At 41.3% G+C, this 18,138-nt stretch overlaps 1 protein-coding gene across 4 annotated transcripts in view; it reads left to right on the top strand.

The window, feature by feature from the left end:
- Positions 1–18,138, top strand: part of FAM120C (family with sequence similarity 120C) — a 38,868-nt gene that overhangs the window by 19,985 nt on the left and 745 nt on the right. The window contains exons 14-17 of one of the 4 annotated variants that reach the window (XM_044443545.1): positions 3,341–3,479; positions 5,132–5,189; positions 8,140–8,226; positions 8,653–18,111. In XM_044443545.1, the coding sequence (XP_044299480.1) occupies positions 3,341–3,479; positions 5,132–5,189; positions 8,140–8,226; positions 8,653–8,700 (332 nt within the window). In that variant the 3' untranslated portion in view covers positions 8,701–18,111. Of the gene's footprint in view, positions 1–3,340; positions 3,480–5,131; positions 5,190–8,139; positions 18,112–18,138 lie in introns of those variants that run through there. The other 3 variants (XM_044443546.1, XM_044443544.1, XM_044443543.1) reach the window with 3 other exon arrangements.

Below are 18,138 nucleotides of genomic sequence, written 5' to 3'. Positions count from 1 at the left end.
CATCCCCCGGAGTCCACTTAAGCTCACACCAACTGCCTCAGTGACTCCATCTAGCCACCTAATCCTCTGCCATCCCCTTCTTCTCTTGCCATCTATTATTCCCAGCATTAGGCTCTTTCTCCAGGGAGTCCTTCCTTCTCATTAGGTGGCCAAAGTATTTGAGTTTCATCTTCACTATCTGGTCTTCTAAAGAGCAGTCAGTGTTGATCTCCTCTAGGAATGACCAGTTTGATCGCCTTGTGGTCCAAGGGACTCGCAGGAGTCTCCTCCAGCACCACAATTCAAAGGCCTCAATCCTTTGGCGCTCAGCCTTCCTTATGGTCCAGCTTTCAAAGCCATACATTGCAACTGGGAAAACCATAGCCTTGACTATACGCACTTTCGTCGGCAGGGTGATGTCTCTGTTTTTTAGTATGCTGTCTAGATTTGCCATAGCTTTCCTCCCCAGGAGTAAGTGTCTTTTAATTTCTTGGCTGCAGCCCCGTCTCTGGTGATCTGGCCCAGGAAAATAAAATCTGTCACTACCTCCACTTCTTCCCCATCTATTTGCCAGGACATGAGAGGACCGGATGCCATGATCTTAGTTTTCTTAATGTTGAGTTTCAAGGCAACTTTTGAGCTCTCCTCCTTCACTCGCATCAAGAGGCTCTTTAGTTCCTCTTCACTTTCTGCCATTAGAGTGGTATCATCTGCATATCTGAGGTTGTTGATATTTCTCCCAGCAGTCTTAATTCCAACTGGTGATTCATCTAGCCCCACCTTTCTCATGATGTGCTCTGCATATAAGTTAAATAGGCAGGGCGACAGTATACAGCCTTGCCTAACTCCTCTCTCTCAATTTTGAACCAATCAGTGGTTCCATGTCCAGTTCTCACTGTTGCTTCTTGACCCACATATAGGTTTCTCAAGAGACAAATAAGATGGTCAGGTACTCCCATCTCTTTAAGAACTCGCCACAATTTGTTGTGATCCACACAATCAAAGGCTTTAGCATAGTCAGTGAAGCAGAAATAGATGTTTTTCTGGAACTGCCTAGCTTTCTCCATGATCCAGTGTATGTTGGCAATTTGATCCCTAGTTCCTCTCCCTCTTCGAAATCCTGCCTGTACTTCTGGTAGTTCTCGGTCCACATACTGCTGGAGCCTAGCTTGTAGGATTTTGAGCATCACTTTGCTAGCATGTGAAATGAGTGCAATGGTGTGGTAGTTTGAACATTCTTTGGCATTGCCCTTCTTTGGGATTGGAATGTAAATTGACCTTTTCCAATCCTGTGGCCGCTATTGCGTTTTCCAAATTTGCTGGAATATTGAGTGTAGCACTTCTACTCCATCATCTTTTAAGATTTTGAATAGCTCAGCTGGAATACTGTCATCTTCACTAGCTTTGTTGTTGCTCAGACTTCCTAAGGCCCATTTGACTTCACATTCCAGGATGTCTGGCTCAACGTCAGTGACCACCCCATCGTGGTTATCAGGGACGTTAAGCTCTTTCTTGTATAGTTCTTCTGTGTAATCTTGCCACCTCTTCTTAATCTCTTCTGCCTCTGTTAGGTCCCTGCCGTTTTGGTCCTTTATCATTCCCATCTTTGCATGAAACCTTCCCTTCATATCTCCAATTTTCTTGAAGAGATCTCTGGTCCTCCCTATTCTATTGTTTTCTTCTATTTCTTTGCACTGCTCATTTAAGAAGGCATTCTTATGTCTTCTAGCTATTCTCTGGAATTCTGCATTCAGTTGGGTGTATCTTTCCTTTTCTCCCTTGCCTTTCACTTCCCTTCTTTCCTCAGCTATTTGTAAAGTTTCCTTAGACAGCCATTTTGCTTTCTTGCATTTCTTTTTCTTTGGGATGGCTTTAGTTGCTACCTCTTGTACAATGTTGCGACCTACGTCCATAGTTCTTCAGGCACTCTGTCTATCAGATCCAATTCCTTAAATCTGTTTGTCACCTCTACTGTATATTCATCAGGGATATTATTTAGGTCATACCTGAGTGGCCTAGTGCTTTTCCCTACTTTCTTCAATTTAAGCCTAAATTTTGCAACCAGAAGCTCATGATCTGAGCCACAGTCAGCTCCTGGTCTAGTTTTTACTGACTGTATAGAGCTTCTCCATCTTTGGCTGCAGAGCACATAGTCAATCTGATTTCGGTGTTGACCATCTAGTGAGGCCCATGTGTAGAGTCGTCTCTTGGGCTGTTGGAAAAGAGTGTTTGCTATGACCATCGTATTCTCTTGACAAAATTCTACCAGCCTGTGTCCTGCTTCATTTTGTACCCCAAGGCCAAACTTGCCTGTTACTCCAGTTACCTTTTGGCTTTTTACTTTAGCATTCCAATCCCCTTGATGATAAGGACATCATTTTTTGGTGTTAATTCTGGAAAGTGTTGTAGGCCTTCATAGAACTGGTCGGCTTCAGCCTCTTCAGCACCAGTGGTTGGGGACTATTGGACTATTGTGATGTTGAATGGTTTGCCTTGGATTCGAACTGAGATCATTCTGTCATTTTGAAGATTGTATCCCAGTACTGCTTTTCCTACTCTTTTATTGACTATGAAGGCTACTCCATTTCTTCTGAGGGATTCTTGCCCGCAGTAGTATACCTGATGGTCATCTGAATTAAATTCACCCATTCCTGTCCATTTTAGATCACTGATTCCAAAGATGTCGATGTTCAGTCTTGTCATCTCTTGTTTGACCACATGCAGCTTGCCTTGATTCATGGATCTTACATTCCAGGTTCCTATGGAGTATAGATCTTTGCAGCATTGGACTCTCCTTTCACCACCAGATACAGCTGCAACTGAGTGTCCTTTCGGCTTTGACCCAGTCGCTTCATTCTTTCTGGCGCTACTAGTACTAGCCCTCCGCTCTTCCCCAGTAGCATATTGGACACCTTCCGACCTGAGGGGCTCATCTTCCGGCATCATATCTTTTTGCCTTTTGGTACTGTCCATGGGGTTTTCATGGCAAAGATACTGGAGTGGATTGCCATTTCCTTCTCCAGTGGATCATGTTTTGTCAGAGCTCACTGCTATGACCTGCCCGGCTTGGGTGGCCCTGCAAGACATAGCTCATAGCTTCATTGAACTATGCAAGCCCCTTCGCCACGACAAGGCAGTGATCCATGAAGGAATTTAAGATGCCTATTAAGTGTATTTTCAGTATAAATCCATAAAAGCCAAGATTATCAATACAAACAGAACACTTAGCCAAATGTTTCACCAATCTTTCTCAATCTCATGTTGGACCACAACTTCCATTATAGACTTTAGTATTAGAATGGGGAAGAAGAATGTGTGTTTTATCCCTTCACCTCTTTTTTTATATATTCCTTTATTCTAGGACTTCATCCTATACCACCCCAAGGAGGCAAGTTAGAGATTGCTGGGATGGTGGTTGGCCAGTGGGCTGGCAGCAAACCTTCCAGGGGACAAGGTTCATTTGGCATGCAAGTGGTGTCAGTCGGAGGCCCAGGAAAGGGGTAAGTACCACTTGAAGAGAAGTGGTCAGAAGGAGGCTTTTCCCTTTGTTCTCTACAGGATTTTGAGATGCTGGGTTTTTGAAAGGCTGGCTCCCTCCCTCCCTCTCTGCTGCCAAGGTTCTAAATTTAGCTGAAGGTCAGATGCCTATAAAGGAATAGAAACCCTGTAGTTTAGGGTTGAATGTGTACACTCCTAGAGCAAGTTAAAGATCCTAATCTTTCTCAAAATCAGTGATAATTTCTTAAGTAGATTTAAGCTGTCAAGGTATTTAAGGAGTAAGGTTGATTTTATCTCCCCTTTAATTGATTAACTGATTAGTCTTACATATTATATAAAACCTTTGAAAGCTGAAAAGTAGTTTGCTATAAGTTAGACTTCATTAAACACAAACAACAGTCCTTGATAGAATGGCCATGTTATATTTTTTTCATTCCATTGTATATAACACACCAGTGCCAAAATCGCACACATTATAATCCAGACTCTGATTGATCAGCCAGACTGTTAGTTCATTAATCTACTGGTTTAATTCACTGGTTTTCCCAGTGAAGTATTCCCAGTGTTTGTTTCATGGTTTTAGCAAGCAAATGATTGCTGAGTCATTTAGGTCATTGGAATACATTCTCCTGATGGTTCCACGTGAACTTATAGCCTGATTAGAGTTGATTAGGAGAAGAACCTTCAGCTGGTAGCTCCATTTCCTTGGAATTCCCAGCCTCTGGGCATCAGGCCAGCTCCAACATGGTTGTTTTTAGCACCCATTGAAGATGTGTTTGTTCCAGGAAGCCCTTGGTAACTAGGCACAGTTTTTACATATTCTGGTTTTTAATGCTTTTATAGGTTTTATCTTTTTGTTCTTCACTGTGCCAGAATTTACCTAGCTGTTGACAGTATACAAAGTCTCTAAATAAATACATTTTAGCAGAAGGAGTATTGGGTAGGTGTTCTGAAGGAGATTCCCTTATGAGGCAGACCACTTGTGGCTCTCCAGATGTTTTAACCCAATTGTACTCAGATTACAAACAAGCTTACCTAAAAGCTTACAGTCTTGAAAATGCAGCACAACGGAGGAAAGGAATGCTGGCAGAAGGGGAAAACAAGAAAACTGGAGCACATTTTTAAAATTACATCATTCTTGTAGTTAGTGATACCTTGAAATGAGAAAGTTAATGGAAGGGAGAAGCCAAAAGGCAGCTGATCACTCAGCTTTCCATTTCTCCCTCTGTTATAACTACATGATAATGAAGGGAGAAGAGGAGCCAAATGGCTGCTTTCACATTGTTAAATATATCAGTACTTAATATTTGACTGTATTGATGGTCTATATCTATAAGAGAGCTCTGGCTATTGGACAGTATAGAAATGTAAAATATGAACTAGAGCAAGTTACTAGTCTACAGTCTCTGTTAGCCTGCCTGGCTTGGTGACCTATGCTAGCTGCTGGCCCTAAAAGATCCAACTTTTGCAATGCCTTCCTAACTGGACATGATTCTTCCAGGTACTGAATGAGATGCTGTTTGTAAACTTGACTGCTAATTGGTGCAAGAACTATTAATTTTTGTGGGGGAAAGAAGTTTATGAAATGACTTTCCCTTTCATTAATGAACTTGAGCTGTTGCACCTCCTTCACTTTTTGTTTCTCTTCCTGCAGCCGTGGTCGTGATAGCTCTGGAAAGAACCCCAAAGGAAACAAAAAGGTGAACAAGCAAGTATGTGTTGCTGCCCCCACTGTCCCCTGTGCAGTGTTCAAGCCATATGCCTGCTGCTTGAAGTGATGATCCCTCCATCCTGCATCTCAGCTCTTGCCAGGCAGATTTTGAGAGGGAAGGGCTTCCTCTGAACCTGCAGAAACGAAGAATGACTAAAACGCTGTGCTGCAAAACAGGCTTTCCTAACCCCAGGAATCCTCAGCTCTCTTCTTGGCCTATTTATGTACTACTCTCCCCCAACCTCATAAAAAATCTGAGGTTTTTAATGTGACATTCTTGGCCCATATCCTGTAAAAGAAGCCTTTGGATATAACAGATGGCAAATTGCAAAAAATAGCACCTGCTTGTTGGGTACATGTTCCCTATTACAGGCAATTGTTTGCTGCATTTCTGTACCTGATGTGGAGTTAAAAGTCCCCATACTATTTGGCAGGATGATACAGGTGACCAAATAACTCTGGAGTGAAAGAGTTATAAAGACCCCATGGCCTTTATTTGGACACCTGTATAGACTCTGTGTGGGTGCTAAGGCAAAAGATTCATTACAGAAGCTGCTTCCTTTGCCCAGCTAAGGAGGGGCTGCATTTGTTATGAAGTCATTTTTATAGCTAATGTCTCAGTACCTGAATTTTCTGCTTACTGTTTTCCTAAAGGCCTGCTATTGTGCTTAATGGGGTGTGGGGGATTTTCTCTATCAGCAGTTTGACCACCTACAGGGAAACTGGTTCTTCACTGGGCGATCAAAATGAGGTATCTTATTTCCAGTGGATACTCATAATTTAAGGCCTAAGAAGCTCCCTGCCACTGTAATTCATGGTTCTCCAAGCTGACCCTTTTCTTCTACCCACAGTTCTCTTTGAATATATTAAAACCTCCTAGTAGCTTTGTATTAAATGTAAGATAAACACCAGCACTAGAGACAAGATGAACTGTTAAACGAGTTCATTTTTAAAGGGAAGTTTTGTACGTTAAGAAAATATTAGTATTTACTTTGGGATTTTCATAAGAATGCTTGCTTTTTAAGGACTCAGGTGATCCTGTTGGTAATGCAAACATTTTAGTGACTTCTTCTACTTGAGGATGCATGCTCGAAACCTTCACCCTACCCAAATATGCTTAAAACTGTGTCCTGCTATGTGGTACAGACTTCCTATGACTCCCAGAGCTCCTCCTTTTGTATTTCTGGTTACTTGGCCACTTTATATTTGGGCTTCCACGGGAGGTGGTTGAGGCCCCGTCGGTGAGGGTGTTCAAACATAGGCTGGACATGCACATGGTGGGCATGTCGTGAGAAGAGCCTACTGGACCGGGGCTTAGAATAGATGGCCCAGGAGGCCCCTTCTGACTCGCTCTGTTTCTATGTTTATATGGTTTGTAATCTTCTGGCAAGATTTTAGGGCATCCTCATGGCACAAGAGCCACTTGCTTCCTCCTCATCTTTACCAGATGTGGTTGTCTTATGGAGAAGGAATATCTTAATATTAAGGGCTTAGCTGTTCACTTCAGCTTTCTCCTAGTCCTTTTACATCACCACATAAATCAACCAAACTTTCTCCCTTTTCTCTGACTACCAACGGACTAACATTGGAAGCTGTCATATCCCAACCACTCTCTTTCATTTAGGGAGACCCCCCCAAAGTACAGTGGTACCTTGGCTCACAAACTTAATCCATTCCATGACTCTGGTTGTGACCCAAATTGGTTGTGACCCAAGTCAAATTTCCCCATAAGATTCAATGTAAATAAGGTTAATCCGTTCTGGCCCCTCTGAATGTGGTTGTGAGCCAATTTTTGGTCATGAACCAAGTCAAATTTCCCCATAAGGTTTAATGTAAATATGGTTAATCTGTTCTCTATTTTTTTAACCAGAAATTTTGAAACAAAGTGACAAAGAACAAAGTGACAAAGTACTATACAGTACAGTGGAGAACACTAACCTAGGTTGGGGGGAGGTTATTGTTTTGAGGGAGAGTCCCCCTCCATAAGGACACTGGGGAGACCTCTTTCAGGGGTTTCCTCTCTTTGTCTCTTAGCTGCAGGGTCAATTTTGGTGAAAAATCTGTCTATAGTCACTTGTTTTTTCCTGCGCTGCATAACCCTCTGGAAATGAGAGACCACGTTATCGTTCATCAGATTCAACACTCTGTTCATTACAGTTATGTTGGGGTGCTGCTTCTCAAAGAAATCCTGGCACTCATTCCATTTTTTCATAATGGATTGTATCACATCACTGCTAACTCCTCCCTGTCTTCCTCTTCCTCAGTGGAATCCTCCTCAGCAAGTGCCTTCTGCTGCTCACTCTGGAGTTCAGCAAGTTCTTCTGTCGTCAGCTCCTCTATGTCTTCCCTGCATGAACGCAACTGTGATTGTGGCCATCTCCCCACTCGGGGGCGGGGGGGAGATAGCCGCGATCTTGGTTGCCACCCAATGCGGAGTTCACGACCCAAGTCAAAATTTTCATGAAATTTTTGTTCGTGACCCAATTTGGTTGTGAACCAAGGCGTTCGTGAGCCAAGGCACCACTGTATTAGAATTGAATTTACCTTGCAGAGGGCCTATATATAAGTATTCAAAGCAATGTGAGTCTCTTTTTCCTTTCAGAACATCACCAGTCAACTACTACACAGGCCCTTGGCAATACTAAAGAAAGGCCTCAGGTCCATTCAGATACATTATAGCCCAGGGGTGGCCAAACTGAGGTTTGCAAGCCGCATGTGGCTCTTTCAGATTATTCCTCTGCTTGCCACTGCGGGTGCCAATGGATGCCTGCTTGTTGCTTGCCACCTGCTGCCACCACCTGTGGGCACCTGCTTGCGGCTCTCAAACATCTGACATTTACCATATGCGACTTTCCCATTCAGAAGTCTGGCCACCCCGTCACAGCCTCTTGGAGGCCAGACAAAGTAAACACTGGAGAACAATAGTTACATATGTGGCATTCTTCACACAGGGCTCTACTGATGGAGTGGCAAAGACGCCAGAGTTCAACAACAGCACCAGCAACAGCAGTGGTGGAAGCAGTCGCCCACAGTCCCAGGTGAATGGGAACGGGGTCACCACCCCCACAGTGGGCGAGGATCCAGGGGCTGGAGTATGCCCCTCTGTCACATCACCTTGTGCCTTAGCCAGAGACGCTGACTCATGCAATAACAATGGCCCTTTCTTCGGGACTCTGAGCGGGGACCCTGAAAAGTGCCCGGAGAACAAGCTTCCCTTCCCGGCTCTGCAGAAAGAGGAGTGAATAGATGCCGCAGTGGATCTGACTGGCAATGGGGGGACGGGTGGGGTGGAGAGAGAAGAGGTCGTGATGCTGCCACAGGGAGCAGCAGGGTGGAGAGATGCAAACCAGTGCTGGGGGAATGCCAGAAGTGGACGTTGGGAGAAGAGAAAGTGAGCTTCTGTGGTAATTCTCAGTGCAGCACTTGGGTTGTTTGTATGATGAGATCTTACCTCTTTTGAACAGCAGATATCACAGTGTGGGGTGAAGCAGAATGGCTTGGGGCTCTTGTGACCCCAACAATTGTTTGGCACTCCACCCTGGAGGGTTACCATTGTGCTGTTTGGATCCACAAGGGCAGTATATTTTTCTTTTTTAAGTTTATTTGGATTTCTTTTCTTTTTTTTTAATTTTATAGGGGAGGGGGGAGAGTCTTTAGGGGGCAAGAATTAAGAATTCTGGATTTTGAGAAGGGGCTATTTTTAAAGGAGAAAAAGCTGGCAAAGGTTTATTTTTAAATGGGGCAGATTTTTCCTGCCTTCCATGTTAATTTCTTGCCAACTCCCCACCATCAGGCCAAATAGCAGTGTTGCTTTGGGGGATGGTGGTAATGATATTGAGTCAAGTGGGGAGGGGAATGGGAGACCATGGTTTTTAAGAGAGAGAAAAGAGAGAGTAGCACAGCTATTGCAGCTTATACACAAGGCGTGTATAATGATCAGCTTGTGCTTTTTATATATATGAGAGAGAGATTATATTTATATATAACATGAATAGAGCTATATATAAATATGAATGTGACAAACCTGGAAGGGGTGAAAATGTTCCTGGGAGACAACTTGTCTTCCAAAGCGCTATTTGTTTTATGAATTAAAGGCCCACTTCACCAGTTGCCAGCAACTAACCCTTGTTACAGGGCTGCTGTGGTGAATGAGGCAGGCCACCTGATAATCAGACAAAAAACTTCTTATCCTTAAAACAGACAAGCACTTACTGTTACAATTCCAGGACCATGAGCAAACGGTTATGATTGGGACTGTAAATAGGGTGTGGGTGGATTGCCATCATGTTGGGGAGACAAAGGTATCCTACCCAGAGTTTAACAGAGGTTGATGTTTGGGATTCTAGCTGTAGTTTTCTCTGAAAAGGGTGGCCAGAAGAACTTAGAAGCTGTTCAATTGGAGACAGTTTACTTTTCTCTATAAGCAAGGCTGTGTGTACTCTGCAGCTTCAGCACATAACCTGGAATCTGACATTCTAGGAATCACTGTTTAAAAACAGTGCATCCGAAGGCTATAAGCCACAGCTCTTTTTACTACTGATGATTCTCAGAAAAGATTTTAAAGAGAGAGTTTCTGGGAAGAAAGCTGGTCAAGTTTTCAATATGTTGTAGGAATGATGGGAACTACAGTGCCTTGCACAACTGTCTCTCCTTTTATGGCTAGTACTCCTTTGCCCCTTGCCTTCTGGGGTCCCTAATCTCAGTTTCTTTCCTTCCTTCCATTTTTACCTTCTGCCACCTGTAGTTCTTGGAAAACTTGAAAACGTTGAATTTCAGAAGCTGAATAAACTATGTAAAATAAGCTAGTACCCTATGTGTGAAAAATGTGCACTAGATTTTGTGTACTGAAGCTGTCATTTAATGCAGAGTGCATACAGCTTTGATTATAAAGCATGAGTAAAATGGGTAGTTTTAAAGTGAAGAATCAAGTAACTTGGAGGTGAGGTTACGAAGAAAAAGATTAAAATTCTGTTGAAATGAGAACTAATTCAGTGTTTAGCTGTGTGCATGCATGCAGACATACAGTGCATACTTCAGTCTGATTTCTTACAACTGCCATGCCATACACCTCCAATAACTTGATGGTCAGGTGCTCAGAAAAAAAATGATTGCAACCTGAAATGTACACGGATTTTAATGTCTGCCTTCTGCTATCAGAAGGCAGACTCTGGCAGGCTGAATATTTTCTCCTACAGCTTCCATCATACAAGAGGCACAGATGAAACAATTCCCTAGGAAAATGACTCAGGACAGATTCTGCCACTTTGACCATGATCAGGACAGAAAAAGAAAGCATTTTTGTTTTGTTTTCCATAATGTATGAAATCCACTGCCACAAGGTAAGAGATGATGGCAACTCATTTAGCTCTCTTTTAAAAGGATTAAAGTAGTTTGTGAAGGCAAAGTCTGTTAGTGTCTCTTAATTCTGATAGCTAAATAGAATTTACATGTTCAGAGGCACTAGACCCCCAAATTTCAGTTGCTCAGCAACAGTAGCAAACAGGTATTAAAAATTGAGATGAGCAGAGAATCCACTCCTTTATTAATTTCTTTGACTAAAAAAGCATTTAAGACCCAAAGCAGGCCTGGGGAGCCCCTTTTCTGCCTAGGGTGTCAAGTCCTTTGCTGAGTGACCTGTTGAGGCTGCATGCTACTGGTGGGCAAAATCAGAGCCAAAAATTAGGCAGGGCGACCCCCTTTTCTTTATGCCCTTCTGTTTTTCTCCTTGCCATTCCTTTTCCCTTCTCCCCCTACCCATGCCCCACCCAGCATATGTTGGAATAAAGCTGGGTGCTCAGAGGTTTGGGATCTCCTGTTGAGCTGGACTCATCTTTGTGGGCTGCATGTGTTGGGCTTCTGGGAGTAATCCACAGCTTCCAGAAGGTGAGCAGCAACTGCAGGTTGTCTTATCTCCATTTTAGAGATTCCTGGTGCGAATTCTGTCTGCAATGGCTGGGAAAAACAGCTGCTATCCCTTTCAGAACAGATGGGCTACATGTATTCTTTCAGATGTTCTGACCTACAAGTGCCAGTATCCCTCACCATTGGTTATAATGACTAGGTCTGAAAGGCATTTTAGGCCAAAACATCTAGAGAGTTTTATATCATCTTTTGTATCAGCTTTATTATTCGAAGTAGCTAGAAACTCAATGGCTAGAAATTATTATTTGCTCAACATCCTAAATATATTGCAAACTCAACCTATTTCCTTTGTTGGAAGGATTCATGAGAAACCAACAAACTTAAAAAATCTCTGTTCTTAATGGTAAGGAGATGAAATCCTAAAAGGAGAATTGTTGCTTCATATATAGTTAGCAATGCTACAAAGTATTCAAGTAACAGTACATTTTAGGGGCTGTGTAATACAAACACACAAGCCTGCTTGTCCAGAAAATGTTTGATGTTCTCTTACTGGTGCCATTTTGTCAGATATATCCAAAACCGGGTGTAGCCAGTAATTGAGGCTTTGAAAATCTTGTTTGCTGGAGTCAGATATGGATTCCAGAGAAGCTTATTTTTTTGAACTAATTTCTATCCTTTGTGATTTAGATACAACAGGTTGCCTATTCCTTAGAATGTAAGAATTGCCTTGGTGAGTCAGTCCAAGTTTTCAACACTTATATCTCATGGTGGCTGGCTAGAGGTCCTTGCTATTACTTTCTTTGGTTTGTTCCTCTCAGCATTTGACCAATCCTCAGTGGATGCCATTGACCTTTAAAAAGTAGAGCAGCAAGGTGAATCCCTTGTGTATTTTACAAATTGGAGAGGGTGCAATGATTTTTCAGCACAGTTCCTATTGTTACATACCGATTTCCCATAGTCCCAAACCTACCTTTCCAATTCCTGTTTCCATCCCAGGTTTTGAACATGCAACCTCTACAGAGAAGGCCCCAATAAAACTCCAGTGTCCAATAATTTCAAAAAATGAATGGGGATTTGTCTACAGTTCATTAGATTCCTACTCAGAATGTGGCTTTTCTTAGTCTAGAACCTAGCTAGAAACCTATATTCAAAATGATACTACATCTACACTAAGTCCAGTGTTTAATTTCAGCATTGTAAGCTTGCAGAACCTGATTTTCCCAGGAACTGTATGACAATTATTTTATGTACGTATTTAAATAGAGTGTGTATATGTGCATGTGTGTGCGCACGCACACGCACATACATACATGTAGATATAGTCTCCTGTTTTTCTTAATTTTTGCAAGAGGAACCAGCTTACATTAATAACAGTTCTTTCAACGATCAAGTTTAGGGAAAGGTCTTCATAAGGCCTTTGACTGAAGATGCGCATAAAAGGGAGTATGTGACCTAGAACCATAGAGGAGCGAAGCATGTTTCATGCCTGAAAGCTTTCTACTTAAGCATTATACATCCGTGCTCTGACTTTTCTTCTGAGAGAGAAGAAGAAATCCAGAGCAGATTTTCAGATACCAAAGAATCAAGCCTATATTACTTTTGGAATGGTCTGAGATGCTATGCTTCTTGTGTTACAGCTGCAGAACAAGGCAGAACTTAAAATCATACTTCAAGGTATTTGAATTGGGCTTTTCAGAATGCACCCTAGCTTCCACCTCAAATGGATCAAACCATTTGGGAGCTGGTGTGGAAGCATTTTGTGTCTTGCCTTTTATTTGTGTCCCGTATGCTCAGGTCTGGAACTGACTTGGTGATGTAGAAGTACCTACTTTATTCCCAGGGTTAAGGGAGGAATAGTATGCATAATCATCCTGATGTCATGATACTTCCTGTCATATAACAGGACCTTATTTAACTACTTCTTGGAAGTGGGATTCCCAAATGAGATTTGGGAAGTGGGTTGGCATCTTTAAAAGGTGTACCAGAGAGGAGGGATTTTGCACCCCTTTTCGCTTGGGGTGCTCCTGCCACTTTAACTTGACAGTATTTATTGGAGAGAAAGGCAACTTCCTCTCCTGACCGACAGAACAGTTCTGAAGTCTAACCTATGAAGTAGAAAGACACCTACCTACTTAGGTCAGTCAATCACAGAGGTGTGCTAACACAGAGATTAATGTGCTTTAATATAATGCAGCCCAAGGGGAGGGTAGTCAAAGCTGTGTCTGTCTTCTTTTGTATTCATTTTCTTATATCATATTTCCTGTGTTTGGAATCCTTTGCAGCTGGATCAACATTTTTTTCTCTTAGCCATACAAGTAGACAAATGTACTGATTGTAAGAGATGGGATGGTTAATTTGGCGTTACTGTTTTCCAGGCTGCAAACATGCCATTTAGGGGCAGGGGCTTGTGAATTCTGTAGGGTGCATAATCTTTTGGACATAGAGCTCAGCTTTTCAGGAACCTAGCATTTTTTTTAAGTTTCTAATCCTTATAATTATAAAAATATTCCCAAAGTGTGTCAGCTTCAGCAATACCTGAATGAATTTTTTGATGCTGGGGGTGGTCAGATTTTATTTTGATTAGGGCAGAGTTTCTATTCCTTTTGTTGACCATTCACATCCGGAAAAATTAGGCATTTTTTTAAAGGCTAGAATAAATTACATAAACAAGACAGTGCAGATGTATATCATTTGCATAATTTATTCAGGTAGCAGAATTCAGTGATTGTGCATTTTAGATTTCAATTTCAGTGTACACACAGACTACCTTTCTACTTTCCAAGCTAGGAAAAATGAAGTTTGAAGTAAGTTAATTCTAAATCCCTTTAGCAAGCTTTCCTTATAAATTTGTAGCAAGTTATTTGCAAATGTGGATGCCATTTCCTCCAGAATTGCTCCCCCTTTGCTGAGTTGTAATGGTAGCAGGCATCACATATCCTAAAAATATCTCATGAAAATGTTAGGTGCTTCCACGCTGTGGGTGGATAAAATAATTAGTTTTGATAAAATTTTAATTTGAAGCAAAGCCTAAAGGTAGAGGAACATTATTGGCTTTGTTTCTCTTACAGTGTAGGAGATGCATTGTAGAATCTACATGGATCCAAACAACCGAACACCATACATATCTGGACTTCTGAGCATTTTGGTGGTTACTTCCTATGTTATTTCTGCCTAGAGTAGACCCACTGGAATGAATGGGACTTAAGTTAAAACAACATTGAATGCAGCCTTTTGTCCTTCATTTCTCTGCAGTAGTCAACGGCTTCAACTTTTTACATAGTATTAACACTCTCACTGATGTGGCAATGTAACAAAGCATTTCTGACGTGACGCACACTGATTGCTCCATGAGAAGAGAGCCAAGCGAACATGACATTTCTTTAAAACTAAAATGAGAAATAATTCTCATTATTATTCTCATCAATAATAATAATAATCCAATAATAATTGGGTTCATGCCATCAGTGCCCAGAGGGTTCCCTGACATGTGGAATGAGCCCTTTTCCGAAACCACAACCAGAAATAGAATCAGGAATATATGAATCCATTGTGTAAGTTTTGGTGATGCAGAGATTTAAGTTCAATCGGAGGTTCATAACCAAATTCCTAAATTCTCCTTTGCCCTCCAAGGCATTTTCTTTTTAGTCAGAGCTTAGAGAAGCCTGTGGTAGTTGGGCTGGAGGATTTTATCCCCTGATCACCCACAGTGGTGAAACTATTGCTTCTTCATGGATTGGAGAACCTTTGCTTATGTGTTGACATACCCAGAAACTAGAACTGTAGCCTGTGCTTGGGTGCTGAATAAGAACCCCATGTTTTGGCTGGGATGGATCAAGGTCAGGCTTTAAGAAACATGATAAATGACTAAAGAAATGGAGTTCATACTCATTTTAAAGCAGTTTTATGTTATACAAAACATAACACACTGCTGATCATTAACTCTTCTCTCTCTCCTTCCGCTTGCACCCAGCCAGTTAGTTCTGATATTCTTTATGTTTACAACAGTAGTTAAAGAAATCTGTACAATCTGATGACATTAAACATGCTTTTGGTTGTAGGGGCAGAAATCCAAAAAGGTTCTGCCATAAATGGTTGGCCTTATAGTTACAGTTTCCCCCCACCGCCAACTTAAAACCCTGAACTTGCCTGCAAGCTTCAAACCTCCTTAGATTTTTTGTTTTGTTTTGGGGAGTGCAGATTCCAAAATTAAAATCCTCTTGTGAAATCAGAAATCTGCAGTCTTTGAATGTGGGGTGTTAAGAGCTACACAACCAGGTCTCAACGGCAATTCAAATATGTAGCCTTCTGACCTGAACTCTGATCAACTTTCATAATCTCAGAATGCATTACAGAAAGTGAAACCATTTTTTGCTGTTTACCCTATTAGTAGATATAGGTATGGCAAGCCTAGATACTAGTCTGTTTATAATCCTGAAAAGTCCAAGAGGCATACAATGTGTGCACAATTCTGGAAAAGATGCCATTTTGGTATTGTGAAATTGGGGAATTTGAAAACATCTTGCAGTGTAGCATGTGAAACAGACAATATGGTAACAGAAAAAACAAGGCCCTTTGCAAATATACCACTTGATGATTCTTGGAAGGATCACAACTGTTCAAGAAATAAAACAGCAATACTGTGATAATCACGTCCAAGCAACAGGTTTACTTAGTGAGGGAAGCTATGACATCTTTTGGACCCAAAGAGTCTACTGAATTATGTTCTTAAATCATTATGAGGAATGCACTCTGAACTGGAGTGTTCTTGCTTTTTCTTCTGGCTGTATAAGACTTTTGGGTTTGGTGTGCACTACAAATCAGCCTAATTACTTAAAAGTCACTGGAGCTGCACCCCACATTCTGAGTCTTTCATCCCAATGGAGTAAGTCCTATTCAAACCAACTACGGAGATCACATTTATCATGAACCACTGTTGTGTTATTAACGTGGACAATGAGAGTTAATTGAAGTAACCCAAGTCCTCTCCCATGAGGCAAACATTTTCCTTTCACACCAAAATGTGTTCCTGCCTTCAAATGTGCTTCCTCTCACCCAGCCTTCTGCAGCCTGGTGCCTGCATTCTTGCTGAAGATGGGAATTGAGGTCCAATACATTTGGAAGGCATCATGTTGGGGAAGGCTGCTGTGAAGTAAAGGGCAGGTCCGCTGTTGGTGTGATTTCCAGTAGGAATAAAACTCTTCCTTCTAACTTTGTGTACTAGCCTCCAGTTCTCTGAGCACTTTCCTTGAAGTCAGCAACCATCCTAAGGATGCAACCCATAAAATTGTAGGCAAGAATCTGCCTATCTGCTTCCTTCATAGTCTTGTGACTTGTGGTGAGAGGGGCTTTAAACCAACCTACCAACCAATATTACCTGCATTTCTCTTGACGGTCTTTCATCCCATCCTGAGGCAGTAAAGCAGGGTGAGACTGTGTCTAGCAGTTCCTAAGCTATGGCTACCAGTTGGCTTAGCTGGACATTTTGAGAAACAGAAAACTGCAAATATTCTTACAGTATAAAGATACTTGAAAAGACTAGAGAGCCTTTTCAAGGGCAGCTTTAACCCTTTTCTTGTATGGCTTAGAATTCCAGCTTTTCTTGGATTCAAAACAAAGAAGTATACTCTTAGATCCCTGGAGGAAAGTCACAGACAAACATTATGACAGGGACTTGAATTCTTGTAGAGGGGCATGGGGGTATCCCTGTCCACAGATTACATATGTATACAGTACAGCCTGTGAAGAGGACACAGTGCCACTGAGTAGCCAAGTGGGGCAAAGAACCACCATCTTTCCTGCCCCATCATTCAACTTTAAAGTAACCTACGCTGCATATCCTAAGCACATTTACTTGGGTCTAAGCCCCACTAAAATATTGGTGCTTTCTTCTAAGTAAAGATGGTTAGGGTCAGGCTGCAAGAATTCTAAACAAACTATGTGTTCGCTTTATTTTTTATTTTTAATCTAGTTAGCAGAACTTTACTACCGAGGTTGAATCATTATAATAGCTAACTTACCTGACATGTATTTTGCTAAATATGCATGTTCTTCTATTTTTGATTTGCATTCTTCCCATCTCCCTCACCACAGCCCTCTTTTGTTCTGGTTTTACTTGTACTGGTTTCTTTTTTTAAAGTCCCCTTTTTAATGTTAAAAAAAATCTAACACCTTTTAGAAATATTTCAGTCTTCAATTGCTGTTTACTGTTCATTGCATAAAGTTGGACATTGTTGCTCACTTTCTAGGTATTTTTAAGGTTAGTTTTTTTCTCTTTTCAATTTTCAAAGGCCAACCCCTCCTCACTGCCCACATACACCTTATTTATCTATAATATTACCCTTTCAAATGGGATGTACACTTTCCTGACTATAACCATTGCTCTTGTATTTTGGTAGATGCTTTGTTGATAGTAACTAAATGCCTAGTAAAATTTTAAAAGTAAAACTTCAAACTCAGTTGTAATTTTAAGCCAGTCTTTCCCTGTACACGCTCTCGAGTAACCTTGAAGTTGCATTTTTTTTACCCAATATATATATCTCCCCACTGCCACCTTTTATAAATGTTTAGCCTAAGATTTTAGCTTTAAAGAGAAAACATACAAATAAATCTTTCGCTGAACAGAGCAAATCTGATTTTTTTCTTTGTTAGTGATCCCTGGTCAGTTGCAAGTTCATGCTTTATTTATATGGGAGGGCAATGATAAATTCATTATTTCCCTTCTTCAAAAGAATGGTTTTTTTTCTTTTTATGCTATTAACACTTGTTCTTAGTGGATGGATAAATGTTATCTTTACTATCCCCACCCCAACCTTGATAATTGAATCCCCCTCTCCCCAATCCTTGCACCCCACAACAAGCTTGATAGGTTGTTGGGTTTTTTTAATCAGTGTAAGTTTGGAGAGGTTGCTCTAAATCAGGGGAAACATGCAGTAGGTTGAAATCAGAAATCTTGGGTGTCTTTTAGGAATGTTTTTTGCTGGTGGAATCTGGGCGCGTTGTTCATCTATCGATGATGGAGAGAGACTTACAGTGCTTAATAAAGTCTATTCTTTTAGTAAAAATTTGTGTTTCTTACTTCTATATTGAAC

Source organism: Varanus komodoensis, unplaced genomic scaffold, assembly GCF_004798865.1.
Source record: "Varanus komodoensis strain SLA01 unplaced genomic scaffold, ASM479886v1 scaffold42, whole genome shotgun sequence".
In the NCBI taxonomy this organism is placed as follows: Eukaryota; Metazoa; Chordata; class Lepidosauria; order Squamata; family Varanidae; genus Varanus; species Varanus komodoensis.
Note: the sequence above shows the minus strand (reverse complement) of the source record. Positions and strands in the feature narration are given on the sequence as shown.